The sequence below is a fragment of the Coregonus clupeaformis genome, chromosome 12 (assembly GCF_020615455.1).
Source record: "Coregonus clupeaformis isolate EN_2021a chromosome 12, ASM2061545v1, whole genome shotgun sequence".
Taxonomy (NCBI): domain Eukaryota; kingdom Metazoa; phylum Chordata; class Actinopteri; order Salmoniformes; family Salmonidae; genus Coregonus; species Coregonus clupeaformis.
In genome coordinates, this window is record NC_059203.1 from 49,799,993 (window position 1) to 49,818,313 (window position 18,321).

General features: G+C 43.9%; 1 protein-coding gene across 1 annotated transcript; it reads left to right on the top strand.

Moving 5' to 3' along the window:
- The first annotated feature begins 1,768 nt into the window (after positions 1-1,768).
- LOC121578363 (60S acidic ribosomal protein P2) lies at positions 1,769-12,351 on the top strand. Its single transcript, XM_041892705.2, has 5 exons — positions 1,769-1,876; positions 9,583-9,706; positions 9,847-9,895; positions 10,791-10,877; positions 12,218-12,351. Exons 2-5 carry the CDS (start codon positions 9,584-9,586, stop codon positions 12,295-12,297), a joined length of 339 nt encoding a protein of 112 aa, XP_041748639.2. The 5' UTR covers positions 1,769-1,876; position 9,583; the 3' UTR covers positions 12,298-12,351.
- Positions 12,352-18,321: the final 5,970 nt, after the last annotated feature.

Below are 18,321 nucleotides of genomic sequence, written 5' to 3' on the forward strand. Positions count from 1 at the left end.
TGGTGCAGGTCTACAATTTTGTTTCTGGTGTCCTTTGACAGCTCTTTGGTCTTGGCCATAGTGGAGTTTGGAGTGTTATTGTTTGAGGTTGTGGACAGGTGTCTTTTATACTGATAACAAGTTCAAACAGGTGCCATTAATAAAGGTAACGAGTGGAGGACAGAGGAGCCTCTTAAAGAAGAAGTTACAGGTCTGTGAGAGCCAGAAATCTTGCTTGTTTGTAGGTGACCAAATACTTATTTTCCACCATAATTTGCAAATAAATTCATTAAAAATCCTACAATGTGATTTTCTGGATGTTTTTTCTCAATTTGTCTGTCATAGTTGACGTGTACCTATGATGAAAATTACAGGCCTATCTCATCTTTTTAAGTGGGAGAACTTGCAAAATTGGTGGCTGACTAAATACTTTTTTCCCCCACTGTACTATATCTGCTGCTACATGATTTATGTTAGTTGGATGGAACATTGGTGGAGCGTGGCAGCAATGTATCTCTGCAACAGCACCTTGGAGAGATGCGCCGGGAATGGACAAGCAAAATACTTTGGACCCCTGCCTTAGACAAAGTGGCCACTGTTTATCAAAGGGCGGCATCAACATTCACCTAAAAAGCCCATATGCCACTGGTTGAGAGAAAATGTCATTGTTTTGGGGCAAAATTATGTGAGGTTTTATGTGTTGTTGGAGGTGTGTCTTGGTCAGTTTAGCTCAGAAAATGCTCCACTCTTTAAATCTACCGCTATAGGCGGCTGCCTAATCCTGCCTAATGAGCGGACCAGCCTCTGATAGGGCCAAAGTAGTGAAATAGTGGTGAGGTTTTACCTCTAAAGTATGTTTGCGGTCCGCCATAATACCATAGAAGAAGACCCTCACTCCTTGTTTATTCTCAAAACACATTGGATGAGAAAGCCAGAGGTCCCGCCCCTCTGACCTTCTCCTCCAATGGGTTTATTCTCAAAACACATTGGATGAGAAAGCCAGAGGTCCCGCCCCTCTGACCTTCTCCTCCAATGGGTTTTGAGAAGAAGGCAGGAGAGATGACGCAAGTGCTCTGATTCATGTGCAGTGTTGATGAGTCTCCAGTCCTTTTAGCTCAAGTAGCACACAAGACTTGCTTTATGAGGTCCTACAAATCCATGGGAGGATTAGACAGATGGGTATACAGATAAGATTTACTTGTGTCCCAGTCCATGTGGGGGTGGAGGGGAACGAGGCAGTTGATGTACTGGCTAAACAAGCACGTAGTAGCGGGGATGTTGATGTTGTAGTTTCAATGAGCAAGGCAGAGGCTAAAAGCCTGATATGGATAGTGAAGGTGAAGAGATTGCAGGAGCAGTGGAATAGAGATAATAAGGGAAGGCATTTATTTCAAGTACAGAGGAAAGTCGGGGAGGGGAGGACTGCAGGAAGGGACAGAAGATAGGTTATTTTTACAAGATTAAGGGAGGGACACAGCCAGTTGAATAAGACGTTAAATGTGATTGGAAAGCACCCAACAGGAAAGTGTGATTATTGTCAGGAAACAGAGACCGTGGAGCATGTATCGCTACGGTGTGGGCAGTATCAAAGGGAAAGAGAGAGGATGAGATCTAGAATGAGGGAGAAGGGGATACAGGAAATTTGTTTAAAGAGTATATTGAGTAGAACGTCATTAGATATAGTCTGAAATATTTTGTTATCTTTTTAAAAAGCAACGGGGCTGGCAGGTAGGATTTAGTTTCTCCCTGTCTCTGGCCCACACTCCAGTACAGTAGGTGGCGGTAATGCACCATAACGTTGGATGCCAACCACCGATAAACCCCACTGAAGAAGAAGAGATTCTTCCCTTCCGGAAAATTCAGCGTGACCGACGTTTCGTGTCTCTATAGACTTAAAGTAAGTTCATCTATATAATACGTTTTAGACCATAAACATTTGATTCAGTATTATAGTTAAGTTGTACTAATGTTCAACTATATCAGAAGCCATTCTGTACAACAAGAAAATGTACGACTTTAGCAAAAAAAAGGACGTGCTAGTTCAAAGCTAAGGCAGAGAAGCTAACGTTAGCGAGCAACACTAGCTGCTAACATGACACCATTGCATCAAATTGCATGAGCACCACGAACACATTTTACTGTCTTTATCTGTATGTGAAATCTTACTCGTAATAACGTTTTTACAATGACCCCTTTGTTGCAGCATTGACTTGAGTTTTCACTTGTCATGAGTCTAGTCAAATGTTAACTGGCTAATTAATAGCTAGCTAGTTATTAGCCGCGCATGCTCCGATACTGTCCCTCTCTGGCGCGGCATGCTAGCTATGCGCTTATTTACATATATTACATTTTAGTCATTTAGCAGACGCTCTTATCCAGAGCGACTTACAGGAGCAATTAGGGTTAGTCGGCTCGGGGATTAGAACCAGCGACCTTTCGGTTACTGGCACAACGCTCTTACCCACTAAGCTACCTGCCGCCGTCATGTTACTTATGACAGTAACATGGTCGTTACTAGTTACCACAGTCATAATTATGGCTAAACCCCGCCTATTTAAAAAAATGTATCTTCTTAAAATCTGATTTTAAACCTAACCCTTAACTAAACCTTAACCACACTGCTAACCTTATGCCTAACCCTAAACTTAAATTAAGACCAAAAGGACATTTCAGAGGACATTTCTCCAAAAAGTACAATCTTTGTCCCCATGTGCAGTTGCAAACCATAGTCTGGCTTTTTTATGGCGGTTTTGGAGCAGTGGCTTCTTCCTTGCTGAGTGGCCTTTCAGGTTGTACTCCTGAGTGGCGCAGTGGTCTAAGGCACTGCATCGCAGTGTTAACTGTGCCACTAGAGATCCTGGTTCGAATCCAGGCTCTGTCGCAGCCGGCCGCGACCGGGAGACTCATGGGCGGCGCACAATTGGCCCAGCGTCGTCCAGGGTAGGGGAGGGAATGGCCGGCAGGGATGTAGCTCAGTTGATAGAGCATGGCGTTTGCAATGCCAGGGTTGTGGGTTCAATTCCCACGGGGGGCCAGTATAAAAAAATATGTATTCACTAACTGTAAGTCGCTCTGGATAAGAGCGTCTGCTAAATGACTAAAATGTAAATGTAAATGTTATGTCGATATAGATACTTTTGTACCGGTTTCCTCCAGCATCTTCACAAGGTCCTTTGCTGCTGTTCTGGGATTGATTGCACTTTTCGCACCAAAGTACGTTCATCTCTAGGAGACGGAATGCATCTCCTTCCTGAGTGGTATGACAGCTGCTTGGTCCCATGGTGTTTATACTTGCGTACTATTGTTTGTACACATGAACATGGTACCTTCAGGCATTTGGAAATTGCTCGCAAGGATGAACCAGACTTGTGGAGGTATACAATTTTTTTCTGATGTCTTGGCTGATTTCTTTTGGTTTTCCCATGATGTCAATTGAAGAGGCATTGAGTTTGAAGGTAGGCCTTGAAATACATCCACAGGTACACCTCCAATTGACTCAAATGATGTCAATTAGCCTATCAGAAGCTTCTAAAGCCATGACAACATTTTCTGGAATTTTCCAAGCTGTTTAAAGGCACAGTCAACTTAGTGTATGAAAACTTCTGACCCACTGGAATTGTGATACAGTGAATTATAAGTGAAATAATCTGTCACTAAACAATTGTTGGAAAAATTACTTGTGTCATGCACAAAGTAGATGTCCTAACCGACTTGCCAAAACTATAGTTTGTTAACAAGAAATTTGTGGAGTGAATGAAAAACGAGTTTTAATGACTCCAACCTAAGTTTATGTAAACTTCCGACTTCAACTGTAGGTAATAATAATAATATGCCATTTAGCAGACGCTTTTATCCAAAGCGACTTACAGTCATGCGTGTATACATTTTTGTGTATGGGTGGTCCCGGGGGATCGAACCCACTACCTTGGCGTTACAAGTGCCGTGCTCTACCAGCTGAGCTACAGAGGACCATAGATCATAGTCAGTGTTTTCCACTAGCACCGCTATACAGCCGATTATGGAATAATTTTCAGCAGTGTACTTTTCCCACTTAACTAGGATACTTTTCAATTCTCTTGTCAGAAAAAAGTCTGCTGAGCCCTCTCCCGCTAGAATGAACAATATGCATCTTCTAGCAATCTATTTATAGGACAGGCGCCTGTCAGTCACAAGGTGAGCGCTGACAGCGAAACTGCTGGTTTGACAGTCTGCTGTCTGTCCTGCCTCTCGGTACCTTGGTGTGTGTTGTGTGGGCTGTGGTTGCAGTCAAATGTCTTAACACAGAAGGAGAGAGCACAGTGCTGCCGACTCTCACGCATTGGCCGTGAGATACGCATTTCACTCGCTTACATGGCACACCTTATTTCTCATGCATTGAGAAAAGTCCTGCTTTTATTTTCTATTTAATCCGCTATGTTCAGTGCATAAACTTTTCAACTGTGCTTCCAAATTGTTTTTGAAATCAGAACATATAATATGCGTCTGCAATTCAACATCACGAGCGCTGTAACTGTGGCAGCTTCACCGGGGAGTTCCATAATCTTCTTGCCATCGCACTGTGGCAGACTGGACAGGCGCGTTCTTTCTCCGCTGATCAAATTTTATGGCCTGAATGCATAGTGCCAACTGTAAAGTTAGGTGGAAGAGGAATAATGGTCTGACCTCAAACCCATCGAACACCTTTGAGATAAATTGTAACGCCGACTGCAAGCCAGGCCTAAAGGCTTTTATAGCACCAACTCCATATTAATGCCCATCATTTTGGAATGAGATGTTTGAAGAGCGGGTGTCCACATACTTCTGTCATGCAGTGCATTCGGAAGGTATTCAGACCCCTTGACTTTTCCCACATTTTGTTACGTTACAGCCTTATTCTAAAATGGATTAAATTATTTTGTTTTTCCCTCATCAGTCTACACACAATACCCCCATAATGACAAAGAAAAAACTGTTTTTTAAAAACATTTTAGCAAATTTATAAAAAATAATGAACATATCATATTTACATAAGTATTCAGACCCTTTACTCAGTACTTTGTTGAAGCACCTTTGGCAGCGATTACAGCCTCAAGTCTTCTTGGGTATGACACTACAAGCTTGGCACACCTGTATTTGGGGAGTTTCTCCCATTCTTCTCTGCAGATCTTCTCAAGCTCTGTCAGGTTGGATGGGGAGTGTCGCTGCACAGCTATTTTCAGATCTCTCCAGAGATGTTCGATCTGGTTCAAGGCTGGGCCACTCAAGGACATTCAGAGACTTGTCCTGAAGCCACTCCTGCGTTGTCTTGGCTGTGTGCTTAGGGTCGTTGTCCTGTTGGAAGGTGAACTTAGCCCCAGTCTAAGGTCTTGAGCGCTCTGGAGCAGGTTTTCATCAAGTATCTCTCTGTACTGTACTTCGCTCCATTCATCTTTGCCTCGATCCTGACTAGTCTCCTAGGCCCTGCCGCTGAAAAACATCCCCACAGCATGATGCTGCCACCACCACCATCCTTCACTGTAGGGATGGTGCCAGGTTTCCTCCAGACATGACGCTTGGCGTTCAGGCCAAAGAGTTAAATCTTGGTTTCATCAGACCAGAGAATCTTGTTTCTCATGGCCTGAGAGTCCTTTAGGTGCCTTTTGGCGAACTCCAAGCGTGCTGTCATGCGCCTTTTACTGAGGAGTGGCTTCCGTCTGGCCTGATTGGTGGAGTGCTGCAGAGATGGTTGTCCTTCTGGAAGGTTCTCCCATCTCCTCAATGCAACTCTAGAGCTCTGTCAGAGTGACCATCGGGTTGTTGGTCACCTCCCTGACATAGGCCCTTCTCCCCCGTTTGCACAGTTTGGCCGGGTGGCCAGCTCTAGGAAGAGTTGGTGGTGCCAAACTTCTTCCATTTAAGAATGATAGAGGTAGGGCTGGGTGAAAATTCAATTTAATGTTTTTGCGCGATATTCCAAATGTCTGCTTGTTTTCATGTCTTTTTGGTCTCTTTCCCCCCTCCTTTGCTGTGCAACTTCCCATTTACACCAGAGATATGTATATAATCACAAGATGCTCATGTCTCCGCCCTAACAATGGGAATTATTAGTGGGTTTTATGGTTGTGGAAGGCATATATTCAGCCTAGGTATAATTTCACAAGCTCTGAGTTCATTAGGTTATTGCTGACTGTTTTAAATGCAGTGTATTTTAACTTTAATTGTAAAAAGGGGAAAAAAGGCTTATTTAGAGAACATTAAAAACGCATACAAAGCTCTCCCCCGCCCTCAATTTGGAAAATTTGACCATAATTTTATCCTCCTGATTACTACTTACAACGAAACACTAAAGCAGGAAGTACCAGTGACTCGGTCAATACGGAAGTAGTCAGATGACGCGGATGCTACGCTACAGGACTGTTTTGCTAGCACAGACTGGAATATGTTCCGGGATTCATCCAGTGGCATTGAGGAGTATACAACTTCAGTCACCAGCTTCATCAAAAAGTGCATCGACGACGTCGTCCCCACAGTGACCGTACGTACATATCCCAACCAGAGGCCATGGATTACAGGCAACATCTGCACCAAGCTAAAGGCTAGAGCTGCCGCTTTCAAAGAGCGGGACACTAATCCGGACGCTTATAAGAAATCCCGCTATGCCCTCAGACGAACCATCAGACAGGCAAAGAGTCAATACAGAACTAAGATTGAATCCTACTACACCGGCTCTGACGCTCGTCGGATGTGGCATGGCTTGCAAACGTACTATTGCAAATGGACTACAAAGGGAAACCCAGCCGCAAGCTGCCCAGTGACGCGAGCCTAACAGATGAGCGAAATGCATTTTATGCTCGCTTCGAGGCAAGCAACACTGAAGCATGCATGAGAGCACCAGCTGTTCCGGACGACTGTGATCACGCTCTCCGTAGCCGATGTGAGCAAGACCTTTTAACAGGTCAACATTCACAAGGCCGCAAGGCCAGACGGATTACCAGGACGTGTACTCAGAGCATGCGCGGACCAACTGGCAAGTGTCTTCAATTACATTTTCAACTGACTACTGCCCCGTAGCACTCACGTCGGTAGCCATGAAGTGGCTCACATCAACACCATCATCCCGGAAACCCTAGACCCACTGCAATTCACATACATTTACATTTTAGTCATTTAGCAGACGCTCTTATCCAGAGCGACTTACAGTTAGTGAGTGCATACATTATTTTTTTCATACTGGCCCGCCGTGGGAATCAAACCCACAACCCTGGCAAACACCATGCTCTACCATGCTCTACCAACTGAGCTACATCCCTGACATACATTCCCAACAGATCCACAGATGACGCAATGTCAATCGCACGCCACACTGCCCTTCCCACCTGGACAAAAGGAACACGTGAGAATGCTGTTCATTGACCATAGCTCAGCGTTCAACACCATAGTGTCCACAAAGATCATCACTAAGCTAAGGACCCTGGGACTAAACACCTCCCTCTGCAACTGGATCCTGGACTTCCTGAAGGGCCACCCACAGGTGGTAAGGGTAGGTTAACAACACATCTGCCACGCTGATCCTCAACACGGGGGCCCCTTAGGGATGCGTGCTTAGTCCCCTCCTGTACTCCCTCTTCACCCACGACTGCGTGGCCAAGCACGACTCCAACACCACCATTAAGTTTGCTGACAACACAACAGTGGTTGGCCTGATCACCGACGACGATGAGACAGCCTATAGGAAGGTCGTCAGAGACCTGGCAGTGTGGTGCCAGGACAATAACCTCTCCCTCAACGTGAACAAGACAATGGAGCTGATGGTGGACTACAGGAAATGGAGGACCGAACACGCCCCAATTCACATCAACGGGCTGTAGTGGAGTGGGTCAAGAGTTTCAAGTTCCTTGGTGTCCACATCACCAACAAACTATCATGGTCCAAACACACCAAGGCAGTCGTGAAGAGGGCACGACAACACCTTTTCCCCCTCAGGAGACTGAAAAGATTTGGCATGGGGCCCCAGATCCTCAAATTTCTACAGCTGCACCATCGAGCGCATCCTGACCGGTTGCATCACTGCCTGGTATGGCAACTGCTCTGCATCCGACCATAAGGCTCTATAGAGGGTAGTGCTTACGGCCCAGTACTTCACTGGGGCCAAGCTTCCTGCCATCCAGGACCTATATACTAGTCGATGTCAGAGGAAGGCCCAAAAATTGTCAGACACCCAAGTCATACTGTTCTCTCTGCTACCGCATGGCAAGCGGTACCGGAGCGCCAAGTCTACGTCCAAAAGGCTGCTTAACAGCTTCTACCCCCAAGCCATGAGACTGCTGAACAATTAACAGCCTTTAACCCCCCGTTTGCTGATGTCAATGTTGTGAACAGAGTGCCCCCATGGTTGTGGTAGGGTTATGGTATGGTCAGGCATAAGCTACGGACAATTAACACAATTGCAATAATATTTTTGTTCAGTGTAGAATTTCATGAAATTAGCTCTAAAACAAAAAAAAATGTAATAGGGGTTTACCCCCAACGTCCCGCAACCCCCCCGGCTAGTGGTGGAGCCAATGACATTAATGATATCTTGGAGTGATATTCACTATCTTCAAAAGTTGGCAGCCCTGGGAGCATGAATTTGCATGTCCCATATAATGTGGTAACGATGAGTCAATCATTTAGCCTATTGTTTTCTGGCACATTCATGTATTTTCTTTCGCGTGCAGGGTCCGACATTAACGCTGACCCGGGGCCAGTAAAAACATGTTGGTCTGGAAGGTGGATCTCGTCAGTCACTGACTTGAAAGGGCCAATAACTTTTCATCGCATTTTTGCATTCCAGTTCAAGATTTACCTGCTCTGTCGCAGTCTACCATTCAAAACCATCGAAGACTACATGTGTAGAAGTCATGCTATTTGTATTTGAGCGAGTCACAACTTCTGGAGCAGGTTGATGCCTTCACACATTAAACGCAAGCTGTCCCATCAATCTACTCTCTGAGCTTTTTTCTTTTAGGGAAAGTGATTTACAAAAGTAAACTTTCAATAGTGAACATACTATCAAATTGCGGGCTACTGTTGCAAAAAGAAAGCTACAAAAAGATGCCTAGCATTCAGCTTGGCTAGCCTACTGTAGCCATGACGATATCAGTGTTGACAATGGAGTAGTCAACTGCTGCTTTCTGTGTAGCAAAGCTCATGTCAGCTGCTTCATTCTTCAATCATACCTGAGAAAATGCCTCTTAAAGGCCCAGTGCAGTCAAAAATATAATTGTCTTGTTTAATATCATGTTGTACAGCTGATGAATAACACTGTAAGGGTGTGAAAACATTTGATCAGTGTTATTTCCTGATAGTTGCTGGTTGAAAATACAATCTAGTATTAGAATGTACCAGAGGCCTCCAAAATCAAGCTTGTTCTGCAAACATTTCTTAACCCCCCCCCAGCATGGGGAGCCTGGCTTACAACTTTTTCTATTTGGCTGGCTACTCCATGTGCTTGTGGAAAACACTGTAGTCATTGCTAATTAGGCTACTCATATCGTCACATGGACGTGGGTAATTCCAATCTGAATATCCACAGAATGCATGTCACGTAGACCAATATATCTTATAATCCAACTAATAGTTTTTTCTTCTCCATATCTCTTGCAGAATGCGTTACGTGGCCGCTTACCTCCTGGCTGTGCTCGGTGGCAACACCAGCCCCTCCTCCAAGGACATCAAGACCATCCTGGGGAGTGTTGGAATCGAGGCCGAAGATGAGCGCCTAGACAAGGTATGGCACCATTTAGGGAGATCCTGTCTTGTGTTTTGATAAGAAACTGAGTTACTTTTGTTTACTTGGACACTTGCACGATGGAGGCCTCGGTTTACACAGTAACTGGTGATAATTAGAACCCGAATTTGTCTTCACAGGTTGTCGCTGAATTGAATGGAAAAGACATCAATGAAGTCATGAACTCTGGTGAGGCATTTTCCCTTATGTCTTTGATTTGACTCGTGAGTTCATACAAGGTCATAGCTACAGAATGGTTAATGTTACAGATTGGCTAATGGAAAGCCTCGCAAGGAATTGTCAATTTATTGGGAAAAAATAGAATTACAGGGGGCCATTTGGAAAAAAACTAATCCTGTCTGAATCGTCCTCTGGAATAACAGACATTCTGGATTAATAATTACATAACCAACGTTCTCTAGTAATACTAGTCCCGTGCGAATAGGTCTTTGGTCACATGCATGCGATGCATACATGTGTCACGTAAAGAGCGCAAGGGTTGAGGGAATAGGGAATGCTTTTCCTAAACAAATGAGGAATTTCGGTAACAGAACTTTTCAGTCAGAAATGGCTGTAATTATGTTGCAGTTTTTCCAACATGGACAGCGCGATAAACACGTTGATGTTCTGTGGCGGTCGCTGCAGCAGGGAGGAGAGAGGGACAATGGGTGCTAGTCACAGTCACTCGCTGTCTTTTTTATTAATTTTTATACACAGCACAGCAAGTCTGAGCCTGGCACAATCAAATCAATTGCTGGTTGGACTCCCTCTAGTCATTTGTGTCTTAATTATTTAATCAAACCGCATAAACCGCTTAAAGCATCAGACAAGCTCAGTGAATATAGTTGACTTGATTAAAACAAATAGGATGTGTCAATATATGGAAAAATACACATTGAAAAATGTTGATCAATCGAATGGTTGAAAGAACAGACGAATCTTGGTCGACAAAGATTTATTTTGTGTCGGGGACATCCCTACTTTGGACAATAGATTGCATATAGGCACAAATGTCATCAGTCATTAATTCACTGTTCATGTTAATTTATTACCTGTCATTGAATTGGTCCTTTATGCTTTGCAGGCCTCTCTAAGTTGGCCTCCGTGCCAGAAGGTGGTGCTGTAGGAGCTCCTGCTGCTGCTGCTGCAGCTGGGGTTGCTCCTGTTGCTGGTAAGCTCTAAATCTCTCATGTCTCTCCTTTTGTCTCGCATCAGGTTCCACAATAATTATAGGGAGCCAATAATTTCAATGGACTGAAACACATTTCTTTGAAACGAATTGCATTAACCTCTACGGGATCGGTGTCCCATATACGGGACGGTTGAGCTAACGTGCGATAATGTATTAGCATGACTGTTGTAAGTAACAGCAAACTTTCCAGGACATAGACATGTTTTATATGGGCAGAAAGCTTACATTCTTGGTAATCTAACTGCACTGTCCAATTTACAGTAGCTATTACAGTGAAAAAATACCATGCTATTGTTTGAGGAGAGTGCACAACAACAAAAAACATATCACAGCAACTGGTTTGATACATTCACCTCTGAAGGTAAATAATGTACTTACATTCAGTAATCTTGCTCAGATATGTCATCCTAAGTGTCCCAGAGATAAAATGTAGCATAGTTTTGTTTGATAAAATCAATTTTTATATTAAAAAATGTGGGAACTGGGTTCTACAGTTTGAACCCCGCCAGGCCATCTAGATGTGTGAAAGTTAGTGTATAAGCTAATGATCCATCATGTATGACATTCCTGGGAGTGTGTAAACTTACATTTTGTATTACCGTATCATTTTTGTATGTTCTCTATAGTTATGTACTTGAAAATGTATCAATTGACCAATTCCTCACATTTGGGCAGACTTGAAAGAAAATAGTCCAGTATTGCAATACTTTACTGGATCAATCTGAAACGTTGCACACACACTGCTGCCATCTAGTGGCCAAAATCTAAATTGCGCCTAAACCACAATTATATTTACATTTTTACATTTTAGTAATTTAGCAGATGCTCTTATCCAGAGCGACTTACAGGTAGTGAGTGCATACATCTTTTCCGAACCCACAACCCTGGCGTTGCAAACGCCATGCTCTGCCAACTGAGCTACATCCTGTGGCCTTTCTCTTGCATTTCAAAGATGATGGAACAAAAAATAATAGAAAACGCATGTTTTTTTGTTTGTATTATATTTTACCAGATCTAATGTGTTATATTCTCCTACATTCATTTCACATTTCCACAAACTTCAGCGTTTCAAATGGTATCAAGAATATGCATATCCTTGCTTCAGGTCCTGAGTTACAGGCAGTTAGATTTGGGTATGTCATTTTAGGCGAAAATTGAAAGAAAGGGTCAGGTCCTTAAGAGGTTAAATAACATATTTAGAGGAAAACGCTTGTGCTTGATATTACACTGTTATTGCATTTCTGGAAATTAACTATGCGTTTTGCGGATAGACTCCCAAACATGAAGCTAACCTATGTTTGTGCTGTGTGTGTCTGCAGCGGAAGAGAAAAAGGAGGAGAAGAAAGAGGAATCTGAAGAGGGATCTGATGACGACATGGGATTCGGCCTCTTTGATTAATTGTTATTCTGTGAGAAGTGAAAAAACAATAAATAAAAAATATTGCAATTGTTACCAGAAAGCCATTATAGTTATTTTTGTTATATGTCCATCACTTTATCATTATTATAACTGTTCAGTATTGTAGGAATGTTAAAGAGAATGTTACAATGACACAAACACTGTGTAGCCTACTAAAATATTGACCTTTGCCTGAGACAAACTTGAAAAGACAGGCAGAATAATGCTGTTTCTTTTGTTGAGTACCAAACTGCATTTTTTTTTTGGTAGTGGCAGTTAGAATTTGCAGATCCTGCAAGAAAAGGGGAAACCTTGTTGGATTATAAGATATGAAGAACTGTAAACACCTGGGAGACTAGGGGCCTGCTATGACTGCATGTGTTGGTATGGACCTCCACCAAAGTTTCCCATCCCTGCTTTAACTGCATGACACAAGTGTGACATGCTTTTTCTTAGTTTGTTTTAACATTTCTAGGTACACTACAAATACTTTGTGGATGTGATGCGTTTGTTTTGAAGACAAATGACCCCATCACAGGAATTTGTGGTAGACTAATGATAACTGTAGTCATTAAAATTCATAAATAGGCCAGGGTAAAATGTTTAATCAAATCCAAATCTGTTTCAGAAATGAGGCACCCTCTAGTAAGGATGAGAAACATTCATTCCCAGTCCTCTTTGGGGACTGACACTGATTTACAGCCTGTCCTCTTTGGGGAGTGACAGATTTACAGCTTGTCCTCTTTGGGGAGTGACACTGATTTACAGCCTGTCCTCATTGGGGAGTGACAGATTTACAGCCTGTCCTCTTTGGGGAGTGACACTGATTTACAGCCTGTCCTCTTTGGGGAGTGACACTGATTTACAGCCTGTCCTCTTTGGGGAGTGACACTGATTTACAGCCTGTCCTCTTTGGGGAGTGACAGATTTACAGCCTGTCCTCTTTGGGTAGTGACACTGATTTACAGCCTGTCCTCTTTGGGGAGTGACAGATTTACAGCCTGTCCTCTTTGGGGAGTGACAGATTTACAGCCTGTCCTCTTTGGGGAGTGACAGATTTACAGCCTGTCCTCTTTGGGGAGTGACAGATTTACAGCCTGACCTCTTTGGGGAGTGACAGATTTACAGCCTTTCCTGAAAGAAGAGGAAGAATCGGGAGGACGAGAGGGAAAGTATTAACAGGCTCAGAGATCCAGAGTTACCTGAGGAGTGGAGTTACCATGGCCTGGAGGACCTGAGGTGGAACCTGAGCTCTCTAGAGAAGGCTGTATATCTCAGCCTGCCCCTATGGGTCCAGGGAGGTATGCTCACCCACACCACATCACCATGTCATGCCACTGCTGCGTTGTTAGTGGGCCACAACATTTGCCCTGAATTCAACTGTCCCGTTACCGAGGCTATGCGCAGAGATGGGTGTTGGTTTGGTGAGACAATTATTAACATTGCTCGATAGTAAAACATAAATCAGATTCATATCTCATTCAGGTTTTGTTTAGTGGTTTCTCACTTTTGACAGCACAACACAATATGTGGTTGTGCTGGTTTTGTCTGCTATTTCAGCATTGCTGTGTAACCTCATGGCCAAATGTGGCGTAAACAACTTGTTCTTCCCAGCCCGTCTGCTGACCTACTTACCTACTGCTACCCATCTCCTCCTTCGTCCATGTCAACTTCAGGTGATGTTCAATACTAGTGTCTATACAAACAACAACCAAGTTGAATTTCTCATTAGAAGAAAACAAGTTACCTTACCCCACTGAATCCTTAAGTGACTGAATATAAAAAGTCCATCTATCAAAGCTGATGTGTAAAACATGATAGCATAGTTATGAATAACACCAATGTATAAGCTGCATTATCAAAACTTCTGTAGAGAATTCATAGACATGTCAGGGGATTTCCTTGGGTATACGTAGCTGGGAATGGATGACTCAGGAAATGAAATGCATTGCTTACAGTACATATTCCATTATTATATGCTTTATCCCTGTGCTATATGAACACCAGAAGCTGCTATTTATTACTGACAAGTACATGTACTGTAATATTCCATTATTAGTTGCCCATCCCTGTTCTATACTTATAAAAATATAAATGCATCATGTAAAGTGTTGGTTCCATGTTACATGAGCGGAAATAAAAAAATCCCTCAAATTTTCCAGATGCACAAAAAGTGTATTTCTCTCCATTTGTTTGGCACACATTTGTTTACATCCCTGTTAGTGAGCATTTCTCCTATGCCAAGATAATCCATCCACCTGACCGGTGTGGCATACCACACAATACAATGCCACAGATGTCTCAAGTTTTGAGGGAGCATGCAATTGGCATGCTGACTGCAGAAATGTCCACCAGAGCTGTTGCCAGAGAATTTAACGTTCATTTTTCTACCATAAGCTGCCTCCAACGTTTCTTTAGAGCGTGTTCCAGTTCTCGCCAATATCCAGCAACATCGCACAGCCAATGAAGAGGAGTGGGACAACATTCCACAGGCCACAATCAACAGCCTGATCAACTCTATGTGAAGATGTCGCGCTGCATGAGGCAAATGGTGGTCACACCAGATACTGACTGGTTTTTTGATCCATCTATTGTTTTAAGATATCCGTGACCAACAGATGCATATCTGTATTCCCCATCATGTGAAATCCAAAGATTAGGGCCTAATGAATTCGATTGACAGGTTTCCTTATAGGAACTGTAACTCAATAAACTATTTTAAATTGTTGCATGTCGTGTTTATATTTTTCTTCAGTGTATATGAAAACCAGAAGCTGCTATTTATTACTGAACAGCAGATGTCATTGTGTTAAAAGCTCTGAGTAATGTAACCGTTTTTTGACACAATTTGGTGAAATCCCCAAATGCTTTAGAAAGCATTGTTATACCAACACTATTCTAGGGCAAAACTATAGATGTTCTGTACAGTCTACCCCTTAGTTACATAACTACCGTTAAGTCTCTTTCGGTCACGCTTGTGTTCATACCATATTACCATTGGTACACTTGTCTGTTTAAACTTTTGATCACATGTACATCCCCCAGGGTGCTGTGTTGGGTACGCCAGGTCCCAGAGAAGGCCCTGTGGCAGGATGTCAAACTGGTTGTGCCTTTTTTTCTAAAGTTCTCTCGCCCCAAGAGGAACCTTGTGTACAGGTAAGACGCATCAGCTCATGCTTCACTGATAGACGTGACCAACTGTGAGATCATATTACCCATAACTCTTAGCGATCCCAGTTACTGGTAATCATGTGCCACACAAACACCATGTTATTATTGTTATTGGCAAGAGCATCCCCACCGGGCAAGAATTGATTGAGTCACCATTGGTTATTTCAACATACTGGTTATCACACGATATCAAAAAGGCTGATTAATCTAACTTCAATCTTTTTTTTTTTTGTCAGGTTAACCCTGATGTCAACCAACTATTGACTACAGGGTTTCTAGGTGTGGTTCATTTTAAACGGTTCATTTTAATGTCTCTTCTACTTTTCCATAACACTCTCTGTAAGGCTAGTGCAGTAAGTGCTCTCTCTTACACACTGTTTTGAGATACTATTAGGTTGTGGCCCTGTGGTCCTGTCAGATTATGGCCCTGTGGTCCTGTCAGATTATGGCCCATACCAAAGAAACACAGACACAGTCTAAGAGTCCAGAGAAGCCTCCTCCACAGCCGCGCCATCGCTCTGTACTGCGGTTCCAGCTCTCTAGCATCAACACACCTTACACAACCGAGACCCACAACACCCATCAACACACTTTACACAACCGAGACCCACAACACCCATCAACACACTTTACACAACCGAGACCCACAACACCCATCAACACACTTTACACAACCGAGACCCATCAACACACTTTACACAACCCGAGACCCACAACACCCATCAACACACTTTACACAACCGAGAGCCACCCTGATCCACCGGGCTTCTCCCTCCTCTTTAACCTGGAACTAGCGACGGACAATCAGCCCAACAACCTTATTGTCCCTAGAATTTCGAAGCAAACGGCTGGAGGCAGGGCTTTCTCCTATAGAGCTACATTTTTATGGAATGGTCTGCTTATCCATGTGAGAGATGCAGACTCGGTCTCGACCTGTACGTTTTTACTGAAGACTCATCTCTTCAGTAGGTCCTATGATTGAGTATAGTCTGGCCCAGTGGTGCGAAGGTGAACGGCAAGGCACTGGAGTGACGAACCGCCCTTGCTGTCTCTGCCTGGCCAGCTCCCCTCTCTCCACTGGGATTCTCTGCCTCTGACCCTATTACAGGGGCTGAGTCACTGGCTTACTAGTGTTCTCCCATGCCGTCGCTAGGAGGGGTGTGTTAAGTCGTGCCAGGCTTTTTTCGCTATACTCGACTTGGTGGGTTAAGTCGCTGACGTAATCTTCCTGTCCCGTTTTGCGCCCCCTCGGGCTCATGGGGTGGAGGAGATCTTCGTGGGCTATACTTAGCCTTGTCTTAGGGTAGTAAATGTGTGGTCTGTTGATATCCCTCTAGTGGTGTGCGGGCTGTGCTTTGGAAAAGTGGGTGGGGTTATATCCTGCCTGGTTGGCCCTGTCCTGGGGTATCGTTGGACAGGGCCTTAGTGTCCCCGACACCCCCGTCTCAGCCTCCAGTATCTATTCTGCAATAGTCTGTACCTGGGGCTAGGGTCAGTCTGTCCTATCTGGTGTAATTCTCCAGTCTTATCTGGTGTCCTGTGTGAACTTAAGTATGCTCCCTCTAATTCTCATCTCTCTCTCTTTCTCCCCTCCCAGAGGACCTGAGCCTTAGGACCATGCCTCAGGACTACCTGGCCTGATGACTCCTGGCTGTCCCCATCCCCAGTTTACCTGGTCGCGCTACTGATCCAGTCCCTGCTGTTTTGCCAGTGGCTATGGAACCTTGACCTGTCCACCAGATGTGCTACTGTACCTTGTAGTGCTGCTGCTCCAGTTTCAACTGTTCTGCCTGCGGCTATGGAACCTTGACCTGTTCACCGGACCTGCTATGGCCCCTCCCTCTCTCTACCGCACCTGCTCGACCTCTGAATGCTCAGCTATGAAAAGCCAACTGACATTTACTCCTGAGGTGCTGACCTGTTGCACCCTCTACAACCACTGTGATTATTTGACCCTGCTGGTCATCTATGAATGTTTGAACATCTTGAAGAACGATCTGGCCTTAATGGCCATGTACTCTTATAACCTCCACCCGGCACAGCCAAAAGAGCACTGGCCACCCCTCAGAGCCTGGTTCCTCTCTAGGTTTCTTTCTAGGTTCCTGCCTTTTCTAGGGTGTTTTTCCTAGCCACTGTGCTTCTACATCTAAATTATATTGCTTGCTGTTTAGGGTTTTAGGCTGGGTTTCTGTATAAGCACATTGTGACATCTGCTGATGTAAACATGGCTTAATAAATACATTTGATTGATTGCTTGAGGTCTCTACTCCACCACTGCCAGAGGCTGCTGCCACTGGAGTTTGGCACCAGCATTGAGGAGACCCTGGCCTCCCCACACATCTCCTACACAGAAGAGGAGGAGAGGATGTCCCTGGGAGGAGGGGAAACTCCTGGCCCGAGCTGTGATGTTCTCGGCAGATGAATAGCAGACCTAAGCCTCACCTAAAGACATTCTAGGTTTGATCATATTTACTGAAAGTATTTATTTATTCACATTATTTATTTAAGCACAAGTTGTTTTGTGTATGTTTTTATCTACTCATTCACTTAAAAACCTTCAACAGTTCTAAAGTTAACTCTCAACCTCTACAGCAAATTGTGTTCATGTGTTTAATTGTTTCTTTGTTTCTATTGGTCCAGATAATGGGTGTGGCTAATTTGACACCGGTGATTTTAACTATGGTCATTAGGTCACCATCCATTTTAAATAGGTGTGCCCAAATCAAAGACAGTAAAGTATAAAGATAGGCTGAAACTGCTTCTCCAGGCCTTCAGAGTGCCACAGCAGTCTAAGGCACTGCATCGCGGGAGTTGCAGTGATGGGACAAGACTGTAACTACCAATTGGATAAAG